This window comes from Petaurus breviceps, unplaced genomic scaffold (assembly GCF_028583685.1).
Source record: "Petaurus breviceps papuanus isolate PSGF00001 unplaced genomic scaffold, PetGlider_PUasm1.0 90825, whole genome shotgun sequence".
NCBI classification, from domain to species: Eukaryota; Metazoa; Chordata; class Mammalia; order Diprotodontia; family Petauridae; genus Petaurus; species Petaurus breviceps.
The window spans coordinates 10,176,228-10,194,307 of NW_027187353.1; the positions used below are offsets into that span (position 1 = coordinate 10,176,228).

The 18,080-nt window shown below is 43.3% G+C and overlaps 2 protein-coding genes across 5 annotated transcripts in view; one reads left to right on the forward strand and one right to left on the reverse strand.

Moving 5' to 3' along the window:
• Window positions 1-362: 362 nt before the first annotated feature.
• PAOX (polyamine oxidase) lies at window positions 363-13,887 on the reverse strand. 4 transcript variants are annotated; one of them, XM_069071279.1, is made up of 8 exons: window positions 13,576-13,884; window positions 12,576-13,062; window positions 11,336-11,535; window positions 9,002-9,254; window positions 6,908-7,020; window positions 6,146-6,303; window positions 1,762-1,859; window positions 363-426 (listed from the first exon to the last, which is right to left on the reverse strand). In XM_069071279.1, the coding sequence occupies exons 1-8, from the start codon at window positions 13,751-13,753 to the stop codon at window positions 378-380; spliced, it is 1,536 nt and encodes a 511-aa protein (XP_068927380.1). In that variant the 5' UTR covers window positions 13,754-13,884; the 3' UTR covers window positions 363-377. The 4 variants fall into 4 exon arrangements, with proteins under 4 accessions (XP_068927380.1, XP_068927378.1, XP_068927379.1 ...); XM_069071277.1 differs by lacking the exons at window positions 363-426; window positions 1,762-1,859 and adding an exon at window positions 2,171-2,844 and having other exon boundaries at window positions 13,576-13,885; XM_069071278.1 differs by lacking the exons at window positions 363-426; window positions 1,762-1,859 and having other exon boundaries at window positions 6,269-6,404; window positions 13,576-13,887.
• A 630-nt stretch (window positions 13,888-14,517) lies between these two features.
• Window positions 14,518-18,080, forward strand: part of ECHS1 (enoyl-CoA hydratase, short chain 1) — a 30,967-nt gene continuing 27,404 nt past the window's right edge. The window contains exons 1-2 of the mRNA XM_069071227.1: window positions 14,518-14,949; window positions 15,116-15,249. Coding sequence (XP_068927328.1) covers window positions 14,518-14,949; window positions 15,116-15,249 — 566 coding nt within the window. The remainder of the gene's footprint in view (window positions 14,950-15,115; window positions 15,250-18,080) is intronic.

The window sequence follows — 18,080 nt, forward strand, 5'->3', positions numbered from 1 at the left end:
GGATCTGACGATTGCTGTTCAGTCATGTCCAATTCCTCGTGACCCCATTTGGGGTTTTGTTGGCAGAGATACTGGAGTGCTTTGCCATTTCCTTCTCCAGTTCATTTTACAGATAAGGAAACTGAGGCAAACAGGGCTAAGTGATTTGCCCAAGGTCACACAGTACATGTTTGAGGCTGGATTTGAATTCAGGTCTTCCTGACTCTAAGCCCAGCACTCTATCCACTGCACCACCTAGCTGCCCAATTGGATGATAAAGGCAAACTTCCTTTCTCTTACCTTAATCTCATGATAAATTCCTGAATCATTTCCTACTTGTAAACAGAGAAACAAACACTAAACTTGGATTCAGGTCAGATAAGGTGAAGTGGTTCCAGTTAAAAGTGAAGAGCAAAACATCTTGGAAGCAGGTAGAAGACAACAATGCTGTGAAGACCAAAAGAAATGATGTCTACACATCACTGACCTTGTTGACCTGAAAGACTTCATCAATGCCAGTTACTGCTGTTGCTATTCCTCACCCACAGTATCCAACGTACCAATCCCAATGACTTCAACATAGAATTCATTCCATCATAGCCTGTGCCTATAAGTTTTAATGGTGTCTTTGGAAGTTTCATTTTATGGTCCTGGGCAACTCAATCACTTCTCTCTGAAATTAAATCCCCCTTTTCAAATAAGGATGATGTTGACTATCTTTGCTTGGGGATATTAGGAAGAATGGCTAATCCAAATGAAGGTCAAACCATTTTCATAGAATAGAGTACTACAGAAATTGTAAATAATGCAGCTCTGTTTGGATGGATCTAATCCATGGATGTGGGAAAGCCTTCCATTAGTGTGGAGTGCCAAAGGCCTCACCAAGACTTCCCTTCTGGAGCAATTCTTATTTATTTCCTTCCATAGATCCTTGACGGAGAGACTGCACAACATGCTCGAAGCCTTCCCCTTGGTTTTTAATATTACATGACGTCAGTGAAACACTCTTGGCTATCCATCTTTCATTTTGAACATGGTTCAGTTCCTCTAGGAATGTGGGTCACTATCCAAAGCACTTGCATTTTTAATAGCTAAGGTTAAGTGATTTGCCTGTCACTTCAGAATCAGAAACCAAATGGGATGAAGGGGTGTTTCATTTTGTGCCAATCTCATGGATTGCCACAGCCAAAGAATTCATCTGCTGGCCAACCTACTGGTGAGGACCCCAACTGTACTCAGCATGCTGAGCGTTTCATCAAGCAAGGAAATGTGCAGCAAATCTGTAATTCTGTTTGAAGAGTAAAGGACCCAGAGTCACTGGTTCCAAGACGTGACAGATTTGTGATCTTGAGGCAAGTAATTTAACTCTTCTAGCCTGTTTCCTCCATCATAAAGTAAGAATAATTATACCCACAAGCTGGAACAGCAGATAGAACGCTGAGCCCTTGCAATCATGAAGACCCAAGTTCAAATCCAGCATCAAACACAGTGGCTGTATGACCCTGGGCAAGTCACTTAATCTCTGTTTACCTGTTTCCCCAACTGTAAAATAGAAATAATAATAGCACCCCACCTCACAGAATTCTTGTGAGGATCAAATGAGATTCATTGTAAAATGTTTAATACAGAACATAGTAAGTGCTATATAATTATTAGCTATTTCTTATTGTTATATTTATGCTACACATCTGGCAGTATTGTTTTTAGGAAAGAACTTTATAAATATTAAGGTGTTAACAAATCACATATATGTACTATAATAATAATTATTACTATTTTTACCTAGGCTCCAATGAGGGACAAGCTGGCACAGGTTGAAAACCAAGTAGGTATAAGCTCCTTAGTGGATCAGAGTGGATGAGAAGTCTCAGAATTCCAACCTGGGCAAGATGAGAATACTTAGTCTTGAAAATACATAGATATGTATGTATGTGTGTATAGGGGGCAGCTAGGTGGTGCAATGAATAAAGTGCTATGTCCAGAGTCAGGAAGACCCATCTTTGTGATTTCAAACTCAACTTCAGAAACTTATTAGTTGTGTGACCCTGGGCAAGTCACTTTACCCTGTTTGCCTTGGTTTCCCCATCTGAAAAATGAGCTAGAGAAGGAAATGACAAATCACTTAATGATTTTTGCCAAGAAAATCCCAAATGGAGATGTGAATTAGACACAAATGAAAAACAACAACAACAATTTAAATTCATATATGTATATATTATGCATCTGTACATGTATGTGATACCTAGTAAGCTAGTCTTGTGACAACAGAGATAACCAGTCCATCCTTGAAACATACTGAAACTTTTTCAATCTGGGAGAACCTGGCAGAGCTTGTAAACCCAGGGTCACCTCCAAGGTATTAATGATAAAAACTATCAACAGAAATTTTTTTAAAAGACTTTATTTTAGTGCAATACTGTTCACCGAACACTGTATTCAGAATCACCAGGAACACTTAGCTCTTGCTGCTCAGGCATGGCACTGATGGTAATTTTTCAGGAAGTGTGAGCATAGCAATAGCTTTAAGAAATAAAAATTACCAACTAACAATTTTTTTTTTAAATTGGAGAATGACTCTCAACATTCTTGAGAGTCTTTGAAGAAAGCCTGAGCTTGACTGAAAATTATTTGTGGGAGGAAACAGTGGCTAACAACTAAACAATCATGAAGCCATCGGAGAGGAACAGCATTTAGAGCAAAGCTGCAGCAAGAAGGGAGTTCTCAGGGCCTGGGTTTCTGATGGTGGGCCTCGGAATCACAGTGGTTGATGAGGCGATCAGCTTCCCTCCACCCCGACAGCAGAGCACCGTGGGTGGTAGAATAATATGTCCTATGAGTGGCTTCCCCAGCAAAAAGGATCTGTAACTGCAAGTCAAATTGAATGCTTAGATGAGAACAGAAAGGGCTGGATGCACATAAAAAATGCATTTGGCCCCCTTATGGAATACTTTTTCCTAACACTGTCATCATGGAGATCACAGCTCTGAAGAGAAAGATTTTTTTGTTTTGTTTTGCTTTTCACTTCAATACTGGCATGGGACCTCTTTGATAAAGAGGATCATGCCTAGAAGAAAAAGAGAAATATTTTCAAATACTTCTGTTCTCTTCATTAGGGCCTGTGTGTTTTCCATGCATTCTTAAGACAGCATGAAAAGGCTACTAACCAAACTATTAAGAACAAGAAGATATTAGGATCCTCTGTAATGGACATGATCAATTAGGAGGCCCTAAACCAAAGCCTGAGTTTATTTCATACGCATCTCTCTGTATGTTACAGCCCTTCTCCCTGGATAGGATATAAATTCCTTAAAACCAGAGACTGTCTCTGGTTTTGCTCTGTGTCCTCAGGGCCAGGTATGGTGGTAATTTTTGTTGAGCTGAACTAAACTAGGATAAATTCAAAGAAAAAAGAAAAAACTTCTATACAAGGGAGGTTTCACATCCACACTCCCCTCCCAATTAATAAAACTAACAAGATGTTCTATTCCCTGATATCCTAATCAGCTCAGAACACCAGATTGACATAATTGAATGTAGAAACCAGATATGAACAATCCTAGAGTTGAGGAACAAGCCTCTTATGCCTGGAACTAGAGGGCAGAGACTGTTAGAGTGTGAGCATTGCCCAACTAGGGCATTGGAGAATCAAGACCAGGTAGGAGTTGAGGGAAAACAAACTGGACAAGTTGAAGAAAGGTGGGAGTTTTTTTGGCAGAGAGTCCTGAATCCTTAGGACCTAGCAGAGAGTCACAATGAAGCCATGGAAACCGCATGAGGATTCCAGGGGCTGGGAGGTTCCCACCTCTTGCCATACATGCTGTCCAAGCTTGTTTTCTTTTCTTTTTCATTTTTCCCTAAACCACCTTCCCCTGGCTTCTGAATGCAACTGTGACAGACTGGGACCAAGACTTCTGGAGATGTTTTGTACCCGCTCTTGTTATCATAAGGCCTTAGCAGATACCTCTGACAGTTAATTAACCCTAGCTGACTACCTGATATCAACTAGATAATCAAGGAGGAGCAAACCAGTAGGGGCTCATGAGGATGATACTAGAAGACTACCCCTGGAAGCCCGAAGGGAGAGGCCGTCCAATGCATTCTGGGGACCCAGAGTGCTGGCATGAGTGGGGACTGGAAGGAGCCCGAAGAAGGAGCTATGCTGCAACTGAGAGATAAAGGAAACATGGGTCATTATCAGCATTTCCTCTCCACGCCTTTCCCTAGAGAATATGACCCCTCCTCCAGAACAGGGACTGTTTTATTTATATCTTTTTATCTCCAGAGCCACACACAAGGCCTAGTCCAGCAAATACTTAATAAATGCTTGCTGGCTCATTATTCTCTCTCTCCTCTAGAAACCCCTCACCATTTCTATGAATAGATTAATTAGGTTGAACTTATCCCCCTTATTTCCTCTGTCCTTCTTCTGGTGATCCAAAAGAAGGGTCTGGGAATCCAAATTTGATAATCATTTTAAATGCTCATAAAACTGTCAGAACCACGGGAAGTACAGGATGCATTGATTCTTTGCATCAATGATCTCATACTAATAAGTCTTAATATTCACTCATGTACACAGTATGTTTCCTAATCTGAATGAACATGCTATATTCTGCTCATTACTTATGCCACTGTTACCTGGACAAATACATTTGTATTGGAGGCACTTCAAATTAGAACTGCTGTTTCTGAAGTTCGTTCCTAAGTCAGTGTCTGAGGACTCAATTATTTCTGTTTAGTGTCATCTATATTCCAACCCAACAATGCTACTAGTCATTCACTCTAAGGGACACGGCACCTCCTGCCTCCATGCCTTTGCCTCAGCCATCCCCCATGCCTAGAGTGCCCCCCCTCTCACTTCTGCCTTTCCAGACCCTGCTCTTTCTTCCCAGGACCAGCGCTGGTGCTACTTGGTGCTACTTGCTCCATGAAGCCCTCATGATGCCCTCCTACCAAAATTTTCTCTCTCCCCTCAGATTTTCCTAGAGCCCTTTGTCAGGATCTCTCTTTTACCCTCAATACATTCTCCTTTGTATTGTACTTAGATGCCGTACTTCCCCTTTTCCCACACACCCCTCTGCTCTCATTCCAAGGAGAAAGCTCCTGGAGGCACAGACTGTGCACTTAAAAAAACAAACAACTTTATAACTCCAGTGCCTAGCACGGCGCTTTCTGCATATAATGATAACTTTATATTTGTTGAATGAATTTTTTTTAATGTTCTAAATCATGGTCAGGTACGTAGGTGAGGGTTTAAAAAACAATTTAAGTTATCTTGTATCTAAGAAGAATAAGATTACATGAAAATGCAAATCTGTTATGTACAACTTGTTATTCCTTTTAAATATGCAATAAAGTTATCATGAAAAAAAAAAAAGATTTCATTCCCACCATCCTTTCCCACCCACCAATCTGTGGGACTGGCTGAGGAGAGAGAAATGCATTTGGAGTCAAAGGTTTAGAATCTGACCCTGCTCTGCCACCTTTGACCTCTGTCACCTACCTCAGACAACTTAAGCTTTTTGTTTCAATTTCCTCAACTGCAAAATAAGATCAATGCAAGGTCCTTTACTGCTCTAAATCTTTGTTCCTTGGATTAGATTGTTCCTATTGAAAAATGCATTCTGAATTCTAGTTTGTATCATCAAGAATATGTTCCTGTCTGTCCCTCTCCCAAAAAGCCAAAGGCACATGGGCATATGCTTCTTGGCCCCAGAACTGTCCAGCTTCATTCACCCGCATGAGAGAGGCCACCTGTCATCTCCATATCCACACAAGGGGTAATGCTTCAGCTAATCACTGTGTATGAATTCTAAATTTAAAAATAAAACCCTGTTGCCTCTTCCAAAGGAGGCCGAGCCAGAGTACTAGACTCATCTTCTTATGCTGTTTGTTTTAGGTCTAGGATTTCTTGTTTTTTAACATAAAAGAATTCCTAAGTTGAGCTATTAGAAATTGTCAACATGGACTGTGGCCAATGTGACGGTTTGCTTTGCTTAACTGTAGCTCTTTGGTGTAAGGGCGTGGTGGGGAAGTGTCTCAGATAGCGTTGGAAAGTGACAGCAATGCTGTTTTTTAAAGCACCAAGAAAACATTTTTAAAAAGAGATTGACTGCACATCAGAAAAGGTATTAGAGTTCATTGTCCAAGAAGGAAAAATATTTACCTGGGGGCCTAAGGAGTCTGTAGGAAGGGGTTGGGCAAGCAAATCAATGTCTTCTCCAGAGCTGCCAACTGCAACGTAGCTGTAAGAGCCTCTGGTGTAGGGGGCACTGTGCCACCTGGACCTGAGCATACTCCGAGGCCTGGAGAGCTGTGGATTTCCTGAACCCCAGAGATGCAGCAGGTTAACACAGCACTCCCTCCCGTATGTTTGCAATTTGCTTTTCATTTTAAAGACTGGGCATTTTCCAAAATGAAAGACACTACCAGGGAAGAAAACCATGTCATACAGTGTATTAGCAAAAGGTTCCTTCTGCCATGTTAGCTTTGCTAAATTCTAAAAAAAAAAAAAAACCCTAAAGAACAAACAAACAGGAAAACAATACAATCTAGTGGATACAGTGGGTGCTTACCAGTAACAGATTCAGAGGGAGGAAGTGGCTTCTGATCTGTCAGTTGTCATTGTCATTGACCCTGACAATATCACTTTACCTTTTGGGGGTTTCAGTTCATCTGTAAAATCTGGCTAATGTCAACTGCCTCAATTTTAATTTAGAGTCATTGGAAGGAAAAAGCAATACTGAGCCTATAAACCTCATAGACAAGTGATTTTAATCAATCTGGATTTATATAAAGTGGAACCTCCCTTAGGAATGCACAGACCAAATCTAGCACTGGGATATACTGAAACATTGGGCTTAGAATCAGTGATCAGTTCAAAGCAAATACAATCCTGGTCCTTTATTTCTACGTAAGGGAGAAGTACCTGTTATTTTCCTTAAGACTTGGGTTAGAGATGAAAGTACTTCTTCATCAGAGAGGGTTTCCATAAATTCTGATTCCAGTCCAGCAATGAACCCACAGAGAACATAGGTGGACCTGCACGGGAAGAAAGGAGCTTTCACTGGATGGGAAGTAGTTTAGGTAAGAGACAGGCAAACCACAGTCCTTCCTGGTCTCCTGCCACCAAGGATACAAGGAACCACTCGGGCAGAACTGGAGACAAGAATGCTGTGTGATGGGCAGGCAAGCTTTGTATCGGCTCCTTTACCAGAGTCTAAAGAAGGAAACTGCTAACTCTTCCCCTGTTGACTCGGTCATTTGACAAGCAAAGGATCATGTTCATCCTACGTGCCCTCCTTCTGTCCTGCTGTGCTGAGGTCTCCTTTGCTATAATGGGATAACATTTTTATTTCTTCACCACACTATACCAGTTTAGATCCTTTACTCTTCCTCACAAAACAGTTCTTCCAACCTCTAAATTATTTATAATCTCTGAATTATCATCACCACATATGTATTTATATAAATTTACATACATATATAAATATAAATATATACACACACACACATATATACATAAAACTTTACATGGCATAAAGGCAGTAGGATAGAGCTGCTGGGTATGGAGTCTGGACGATATGGGTTTGAATTCTGCTCCTTGACACTTACTAGCTATGTAAACCTTACAAAGCCCCTTCATGTCTCTGGGCCTCAGGCAACTCTCAAGGATGAATCTATGAAATCCTCGATGGGTTTTAATCTGCTCTGGAGAGTTGGTAGAGTCTCAGACCACAAAATCAAAGATGCTTTTATACACAAACACACATGACAAGCCCCATACACATATATGTACACCTACACACACATTCTTTTATACATACACACACATATGGCAAGCCCCATATCTATATAGACAAAGATACATAGGCATCTACACACACACACACACACACACACACACACACACCTTGGCTCCCAAAAGTAGGTCATCACAACCTGTGACTTAGTAGGTAAGTCCTTGGGAGCTGCCTAAGGTAGAGAGAAGGGGCAAATAAATGGATTCGAACCCATGTTTTCCAGACTCCAAACACAACATTCTATCTCCGTAGCTTTCCCATAGAATGCTGCCTATGTCAATCTGTATCATATGACTGAGCATTGCTAGTCTCTGATGTGATCCTGATGAATACCATCTTGTTTATTATCTTCATCGCCCAGATATTTGTGGGGACATCCCGGGTCATTTAATGCTATGCTCTCATTTCACAGATAAAGAAGGTGAGGCCCAAAGAGTAAACAGTTTGCCAAATTACTAAGCAGTAGAGGCTGGATTTGAACCCAAGCTCCAGGACTCTAAGTGGCACCACAGTGCTTGGAATATCAAGGACAAGGGCAGTTAGGTGATACAGTGATGTTGGACCTGGAATCAAGAAGACTCATCTTCCTGAGTTCAGATCTGGCCTCAGACACTTCCTAGCTGTGTGACCCTGGGCAAATCACTTTACCCCAATTGCCTCAGTTTCCTCATCTGCAAAATGAGCTGGAGAAGGAAATGGCAAACCACTCCAGTATCTCTGCCAAGAGAACCCCAAATGGGGTCACGAAGAGTCAGACACGATTGAACAACAAAAACCCATGACTCCAAATCCCTAACTCTCTTCACTATACTGTGCTCCAATCTTGCCTCACAACAAGACTAATATGAATTCCTTGCTCGTAACATCTGTGTGTTTGATCTTTTCTGTAATGCTTAGCACCTAGCAGATTACAGGGGCCCCAACACTTCACATATTACGTACCCTCCCAAATTCTCAAACTGGCCAAGGTCTTGTATATAGCAATTCACAATGGATCTTATCAGAACCACGTCGACTTGTTTCCCTTCTTGGTGGGCTCTGAACCAGTCCAGAGGTTGGCCATGAGGATTAAATTCCTCATGTCATTTCCCTTCAATGCTAACTCCCCAGACTGCCAGGAACATGGCTGCCATTTTCTATATCATCATCCACTCATGATTCAGTCCTGAAGAATATCTCAAAACAAAAATAAAACAAAACAAACGAAAACCAATACATACTCCAAGGGAGGCAGGACTAAAAAGCCAATGAGCTTTTTGAACCATATGTCCTTCAGCTCAGCCCTGACATCCACAAGGGGCGATGTGTCCTCCCACACCACCTGGATTTGTTGGCAGTCTGGTTCCCAGAAAGGTTCTTCAAACTCCAGGAATATTTTATTGTTGGTTCCGAAGCCCATTCTCCTGATCGCTTCTGCTTTCCTACGGGGAAGTGGTGGGCTGAATAAAGTATTCAGTTGCTCTTTGAGAACACCTGAAATAAATCAAATCAGAAGAGTTTGGGCGATCACTCGTCTAAACCCAAGTCTTGAGGTCAAGATGAAAGGAAATGGGATGAATTTCTCATTAGGGAGAAGCACAAAATTGTCAAACTTTGAATCCTAATGGTTAGGCTAGTTCTCACCAAACTGATGTTTTAAGGGTAGACTAGCAGGAAAGAGAAGGAGCTGGCAGGACGCTGACTCAGAGAACTAGGTGATGTGGAAATAGTTACTACCAAAGAGCTTGAAATGACTACAGAAATCTCAGAAGATCAACTTCCAAAATGCAAGAAATACCCCTCCTCCCAACCCCCTATACCAGAGCCTTCTGAAATAAAACTCCTTCACTTGAATGTCACTGCTTAATGTATCATGTCACTAATAACAAGCATGGATTTTGTTTTGTCGATAACTGGGGGTATAATGAAGTTTACTGAGATCATACACAAAGTTTTAAGAGCATCTCAATCCCACAAAAATCCAGGGTCCTTCACAATGGGATAGTCCGAGGATTCCAGTGAAGGAAGACTGCTATGTCCAAGAATTTAACCTAATAAAAAGAGTGACTTTTGATAACTCCCACTCTACTACTTACTAGCTCTGTGACCTTGTTTAAGTTACTGAACCTGTCTGGGTCTATTTGCTCATCTGTTAAAGCGGGGGAGGTTAGTCCAGATGCCCACCAAGGGTCATTCCAACCCTACACCCTGTGATGATATAACTAACTCTATGAAGGAAAGAATCTTCTTAAAACTCACATACAACTAGTCCAAGATCTTTTCTATATTCCAGTCATAAAGGGGCAGAAAAGGGGTCTTTCAAATATGGACAATGAATACAGGGGTGGGAAACCTGTGGCCTTGAGGCCCTCAAGTGCAGCCCTCTGACTGAATCCAAATTTCACAGAACAAATCCCCTTAATAAAAGGATGTGTCTCATTCTTACTTCAAACAACTGAAATAATTACTTTTATACCTCATTTTTTCAATATTTAACCCTTGTCTACTACATGAAGAATGTGATTTCCTTAGCTAAGGGAACTGCCTCCATCAAAGTAGACTGTAATTTATAAATAATGTAGCAGATCATCCAATTAGAGTCAAAAGGAACCCTACAGTCACTTAGTCAAATCCCTTGATTTACAGCTAGAGAAACTGAGGCACAGAGAGATGAGATGACTTGTCCAAGGTCACATACACCATATGTGGAAAGTGTTCCCCTCCCTCCCAACCTAGACCTCTCCCCACTAGATCACATTCTTCTCTGGCTCAAATCCATCAGTGGTTCCTAACTGCCAGCTACATCCTAGGGAGGTACAAAGGGGATTAATGACTTGGTCAGGGTCACATAACTAGTAGCCATCAGTTATCAGAGGCAAGATCTGAACTCCACACCCATCACTCTCCACTAAGCCTTACTGTCTCTATCTCTATACTAAGAAGCAGGACAGCTAGAGGGTGCAGTGGATGGAGAGCCAGGCCTGGAGTCAGGAAGACTCATCTTCTTGAGTTCAAATCTGGCCTCAGTCACTTTCTTCTAACTGTGTGACCCTGGGCAAGTTACTTAACACAGTTCACTGTCCCCTCATCTGGAAAATGAACTGAGGATGGAAATGGAAACCCATTCCAGTATTTTTACCAAGAAAACTCCAAAAGGAGTCAACAAGAGCTGAATATGACTGAAATGAGAAGGAAGAGTCATATAGAATTTAAAGAAGACACCAGACTTTAAGTCAGAAGACCATGGTTAGAAACTCATTCTGTCACTTATTAGCTGTGTGACCCTGAGCAAGGGGCTTAATTTAACTAAATCTCAGTTTCCTCCAATATGGGCATGATAATACCTAGTTCACAGGATTGTTTGGAGAAAAACACTTTGCAAACTGTAACAGGTTATACATATAGGAATGATGACATTTTTGAAATTAAAATTAGCTTATTAGTTAACATAGCAAAAATGAAATAAGATACATGGTTACATCTTTAAGATAGGGCCGCTGAGATACAAGAGGCTACAGCTATTAGATGAGTTTGGATGAAAAATGTAGCAAGAAAAAGAGAGGAAAAAAGTTTACCTAAGGGTATAGTAACTATAACATGATGTGCTGGAAACTTCTCTCCTCCTTCACATTCCAACAGTACTGGAAATTTTTCTCCTGGAAAACTTTCTTGTCTGTAGGTGCCATTCCAGTGAATGATCTTCACTGGTTTGTTTACTAGGACAACATTTTTCGGCAAAGAAGTCATTATGCAGTTTGTGAGGCCTTCATAACCCCTAGAAGAGTTATGACACAAGTCAGAATTTTTGTCAGAAGAGCCAGATGGCTGAAACTCATTTTAATTGTTCCAATAAAACAAAACCATGTAATTGTAATGACCCGGCTTGAGTGTGGAAGAGTTAAGCAAATGCACCTCCCTCCCTTCATTGCAGAGGTAGGGAACTCTGGGTGGGGATATTGTATATACTGTCAGACAAGGATGAGTCACTTCACTGGTTGGTTGGTTGTACTAAATTGCTTCTTTCTTTTATCTTTTAAATACATGTTACAAGAAAAGGCTTGCCAGGCAAGGGAAGGTGAAGGGCTGGTTCAAAAATGAATGTAATATAACAAGAAGCACTGGTAAAGAGAAAAAAAATTATAAATAAATTGTTTCCAACTGGAAAAAAAAAACCTTCTAAAGTAGGAGCTGTTTCAGCAAGCTCTAACACAGAGAAAAGAAACATCAATTCCTGAGGTTTTCTATACAATCTAACTTCTGGGTCTGCTCACACTAGATCTATCATCCTTATTCCTGTGCAACAGAACCCATCATATGGCCACAAGAAGTCAGGTTACTGTACTTAACAAGTCTCACACACACAAAAACAGCTGAAAGATAAACCACTGGCTCCCCAAAATGGCTCATTCTGGGGGAGAATCACTGTTTACTATGTCAAAAAATGCTTCTCCTTCCTTTAATTATTTTCTCTTGAGATTAAGCAAATCTATATGCCCTTTCCCTTTTACCTAACTGAGGGAGACTTCAGGAACTGATTGGACAAGGGGGAAAAAATAGCACTGGGGGAATGCCAATGGGGGTGGGGAGAGCAATGCTCAGGAACAGAAAAATGGAAATGTGAGTCATTCTAAAATCAGCTACCCTCCCCTCCAATTTTGAGCATTTTCTCTGGAAAACCAGAATCAAAAGCTGGTGTTCAGCCTAATGCTATGAGTCACAGGGTATCCTCAACTGGGTCAAACCACTATAAATGACTTCTTCAGGTCAAAGTTACAACTACCTTTGGGCACACACCATGAAATGAAGTCTACTTACTCAGAAAAGGTACAATCTAGCCCTGGCAATGTGGCATATTCCCCAAAGGATCCAAGGGCAACCAAATCCATACTGTGGCTCCCACTCACACAGCACTCTAGGTTGAAGAAGGTGTTCATGATGGACAGTTTAAGGTGCTTTGTCTGTTCATCTTCTGTCCAATCAACCATCTGCCGAGCAATCTCCTTCTTCAGGTATTCCCCCACGCTGGGGACAGGGGTATCTGTCATATGAAGGAACTCACGGGTTTGGTCTAACAGAGTATAAAACAGATTAGACATATCTTCTACCAACTTGAGATTCACAGGATTGCCAGAGCTGGAGAGGGACAGAGAAGGCAGACCTGGGTGGCCACCAACTTCAATAAGCTGGTTTTCCTCCGACATCTCTTTCTCACCCAAGAGGCCATACTCTAAAGCCAGCTGAAAGACAGGGTTGTTCTTGGAGGGCCCGTGGATCCAGTGAGCCCCAATCTCAATCACACCACCTGAGGGAGTGGAAGGAGAATAGGAACAAAGTTCATCGTCTTGGGGCTTTCCTGACTTCCCCTCCCTGCTGAACTTGACCTTCCTTCTCTCTGTTCGTGGACTGTTAGACCTCTCAATTTCCCCATGCCCCCGTCGCTTCTCACCACGAGGCACTCTAGGCGTTTCTCCCGCGGGGTGTCCAGCTGCTCCCTACCCTGTCTAGGCTTCAGTTTCCTCCTCTGTAAGAAGGCTGGACTACAAGACTGACAAGGTCCTTTCCAGCTCTAACGCGAGGGCCGCGGGTGCCACTGTCACCCTGCTGTCAGGGGGCTGCCCCAGATGGCTTCTAAAGACCCTCCCTCCCGTGACCTTTTCTGACGACCAGGGTCAAGGGGCATCGGGCTCCCCACCCCCATCCCGGTTACTTCCCACCCCCACCGGCTCAACGCCCGGGCTTCTACCAGAAGCGGCGAGTGGGGGTCTCGCTGGCCTGAGGAGGGGGTCTCTGGGGCGGGGATAGGGGAGTATGTTACCAAAGGCGGACTGCGAGCGGATGCGGCCCCCGCAGCGGTCAGTGGCCTCCAGAAGCCGCAGGTTCCGGAAGTTCGGGTGCCGGCAGAGCCGCTGCGCCGCCCCGAGCCCCGCTATACCGCCGCCGACCACCACCACGACGGGGTTCGAAGGCCCGCCTTTGCCGCCGGCCTTCTCCATGCGCCTCGCCCGCCCGCCAGCCCTCTTGAGCTCCGCTCCGGCGGGGTAGCGGAGTTCTGGGGATGTGCTGGACCACAGCTTGCCTCTGGCCTGGGACACTCTGCAGCCTCCGCCTCCGCCCCCCCCCCCGCCCCGACGCTACGACCCCGCCCCCCCCCGCCCACGCTCTTCTGATCCCGCCCCTGCTCCACTCCGGCTCCGCCTCCGTCCTGACTCCGCCCCCTTCCGCTTTGGCCCAGCCAGTCAGAACTCAGCTCTAACTCCGACCCTCCTCCAATCAGGGCCCATCTTCCGGCCTCCGCTCTTATTAGTTCGCTCCTCCAATCGTGGCCTCACCTCCGTCCCCTCAATAAATTCCCCTCCCCTCCAGTGCCCCCTCTAACTCCTCCCTTCCCCGCCCCCGCAGCCGAGCTCCGCCCCCTCTCGTGCCTCTTCTCCAACTCCAGTTCAGTCTCTCAGCCATGTCCGACCCTACAAGTATTGGTGGGGTTTTCTCGGCAGATACTGGGGTGCTTTGCCATTTCCTTCTCCATCGTGTCACCATTTTACCCTTTTCGGGGTCCAGGTCTGACCCCTCCCCTATCCCATCCAGTCTGCCTCTCCGACCCTTTCCGTCCCTAGATCCGATTCCTGCCCAGGTCCTAAACGCCCCCAAGAGCCAACTCCTTTCCTGCTTCTCCTGGGTTTAACCCGGCACTCCCCGTTCCCGCCCCTCCCAGTCCCCCAATCCGGCCACGCCCCGAAGTCTTATGTCCTCCCCAGCCATGCTCCCCCGGCTCACCCTCCCACCGCGGTTCCGCCCCCACCCGGTTCTCCCTCCTGGCCCGCCCCTTTGGGGCTTGGCCCTCACCCCTTCCCCAGGCTCCTTCTCAGCTCCAAATCTAACCCAGATCCTGGACTCCTGCGCGGTTAGCTCCCTGCCTCTGCCTCCGCAGTTTGACCCACGCGTGCTCCGTCACCGCGCCGCGACCCATTCGAAGGGTCTGACTAAGACTAGGCTCCTCCAGATCCTTCCCAGTGCCCTTGTTGGGGTCCACTCCTCCCCGCCCCTACCCAGGCTCTGCCCTTGTCAATTACTCAGCAAGCCCCAGCTCGTTTCCATATCCTGGAATCGCCCACTCCTGGAAGCGAAAGGGTCTGGGACCCAGGCTCTGAGGCTGACAAGAGCGGGCAGGGGTCTGCAGGATGCAGCGGGGGTAGGGGCAAGGGTTTGCAGGATGCATTGGGCGGGGTGTGAGGCGCCTAATTATACTGAGTGGGAAGACTGTCCCAGCTTCCCCCTCCCCCGACACCAGAAAAGAACTCGAATAAAGCTAATTCTGAATTCATAATTTCCTGTGTGCCTGTTGGTGTCCACTAAAGCTGGTCTTCCCCGAGGCCTTCAGCGGCTGGAAGGTGACCCTGGTGTTCTCTGAAAGGCCGTGCCAGCTGACCATCTCTAGAACCTCCTACCGAAATGGAAGGGCCCCCAAAAATCGCGGGGAGGAGAGCTGTTTGTCTGTTGTCTATTTGTCCAGACTAGCTAAATTGGCAAAGATTCCTGGCCAGGTTAGCCAAAGGGTGAAAGTATGGTTTATTTTGTTTTGTTTTGTTTTTTAAGCCAGGCAACTCTCCAAAACCATTTCCAGAGTGGTAAAGAGGTACTCATATGCCTAACTGGAGAACTTGGAGGACTCACTTTGTTTAAAATATGCAAGTATGACTGTGCTCCAAACAAACTGCACTGTTGTGCCTGGGGCCCTCCTACCTGAAGACTTTTAACCTGTTAAATAAACCCAGCTGTTATTCAGTCATGTCCAACTCTTCTTGACCCCATTTGGGATTTTCTTGGCAAAGACACTGCAATAGTTTGCCATTTCCTTCTTCAGCTCATTTCCTTACAGGCAAGGAAACTGAGTCAGAGAGAGTTAAGTGACTGGCCCAGGGTCACACAACTAATAAATGTCAGAGGCCAAATTTGAACTCAGGTTCTCCTGATTCCATGCCCTGCTCTATCTGTTGAGGTTAAATTCCAGAGCATGGTTCCAATGTGAAGGAATTAATTCACTTACACATTCTCAGTAGCCAATGGGAGTTTTATTACCTGAAGTACTTGGGCCTTGTCACAAGTAGCTAATTAGAGGCCCTGATATTTCAGAGGACCAGGTTTATAGAGACAGAAAGCTATATAGCCTAAAGATGTTTGGAATGATGATGTAGTTTTAAGGTTTTATGCTGGTTGAAGATTAAGAATGAGGAAGAATTCATGATGCAGGATGAGGGAGATGATTATTTACAAGATAAAGAGGTATTGTATGGCAGAATAAGAAGGACAGAGGAACACAGGATAAGGAAGAAAAAAATAATTCTTTTGGTCTTACAAGATAAAAAGTTTTATGATATTTCAGGATAAGGGGGAAAGGGTTTTAGGATGCCCTCAAATTACATGATCCTCAGGAGGGTATTCACAAATTATTGGGAAAGCAGCCCTTAACATTCTTTTTAACCGTTAGGGACCCTTATACTATATCTGCATCATATCTACCACAAATTCCTTCTCTTTAGGTAGATCTACAAATGTGATTCCCTTGATTGTTAGTTCCAAAGTTTTCATTTTCTTTTTCTTTTAAATTGCAGGGGCACTGGCCTCAGGATCATTGATTTAAAGCTGGGAAGTTTAGCTTAGAAGGAGCATAGAAATAAATCTATAAGGACCCCAAGGAACTAACTATCCCCTCCCTCCTCCTCATTTCACATGCAAGGGAATCTAGGCCCAGAGAGAGGGAACAACTCGTCCCAGGTCACCTTGCTAGTAAAGTAGCAGAAACTTTATTGGAACCCGGGTCTTTCTGACTTGTCCAAGGTTACAGAATTTATAACTGAGCAGGAATTAGAACACTTAGATTATGTGATACCTCTTTGAATCAGGGCACAGTTGCCTAAGAGAGTACAAGAGTCTCATTGCCTGTATCTTCCCCAAACCAAAGCAAATAACTTTTCCACAGACTTCTTCAAAATGAAAGGGGCAAGGGAGCTGGAGGGAGGGATGTGATCGTGTTTTTATCTGTCTCCTTTCCTACACAAATTTTTAAGTGTGTAGGATGTACTCTATGAACTCTTTATTATATTGTATTGTATTATGTTATGATATGATATATGATATGATATTTTATTGTACTGTGTTATATTATATATATTATATATTATGTCATATCATATCATATTATAGTATATGTTACTATGTACTCTTTATTAGAGATACAAGCAAAAATAATAGCATTTTATATTACACCTTAAGGTATATGAAGGTTTTGCATATCATTTTGATCAATTCATCTTTATCATGGTTGTTAATTGAAAAATAAATAAGACACAACCCTTAACACTTATTAATCGAAGTTATTGATATTCATGCAAAACACAGGTGAACAGTAGAAAAAGTGCTAGATTTTAAAGCAGCTGATGTAAGATTAGTATGGCTCTGCTAATTAATAGTTGGGCAGTTGGGTGTCTCAGGAGCCCTGTTCCTCCAATCAGGAAGACCTAACTTCCTAGGTTCAAATCTGGTCTCAGAAATTCAATAGCTGCAAGACCCTGGGTAAGTCACTTAATCCTGTTTGCCTCAGTTTCCTCAAAGCCCCTTCAGTATCCTTGCCAAGAAAATCCCAAATGGGGTCACAAAGAGACAAAGGGCTGAAAAAGACTGAACAACAACAAATTAGTACTTCTGTAACAGGGCAAGTCACATCTCCTCTGTACATTAATTTCCTTATCTATAAAAAGAGGAGTTTGACTGACATGACCTATGAGCTTCTCTTTCAGGACCTTGTGAGTCTTTCAGATATGCAAAGTAACTGCCTTTTTTATAAACCAAGATAGTGCTACTGACCTACAATAAATAGGAAATTAGTTGAGTTGCTGAGTTTTGTTTTTGTTTTTGGGGGATTTTTTGGTTTTTCAAAATTGTTGATAGGTTTTGTTTTTTTTTTTTTTTTACTAATTAATCCACATTCTCTCAACAAGTCTGCTTTATGACCTTGTATGTAAAATTAGGGGATGAAATATGCGATCACATAAGAGGATCTAATCAGCACATGCCCACTATATACTAAGCCCTGTGGAAGATTATTTTAAGTATGATAATAAACAATTTATAATAGAAAAAAAAAACTCCTGTTCTATCTTGAGCAAGTTATCTCATGTTCCTGAATCTTCACTTTTCAAATGAGGACAGTGGGTTACATAATCTTAGGTTCTTTATACTCTAAATCCTATGAAGCATTTGGTCTCTTTTCAAGAAGAGGGAGAGTGGCATTTGGTCTTCCTGCAGAGGCTTTTCCTATCTCCA

Excerpts from the sequence above, each read along its gene's own strand:
- PAOX (XM_069071279.1), bottom strand. The coding sequence starts at position 13,753 with ATGGAGAAGGCCGGCGGCAAAGGCGGGCCTTCGAACCCCGTCGTGGTG. Across the intron at positions 13,063-13,575 it reads CCGCTCGCAGTCCGCCTTTG|GTGGTGTGATTGAGATTGGG; the intron begins GTAACATACTCC and ends CCACTCCCTCAG. Across the intron at positions 427-1,761 it reads TGTCCCTCATTGGAGCCTAG|CATTGTTGTCTTCTACCTGC; the intron begins GTAAAAATAGTA and ends TGGTCTTCACAG.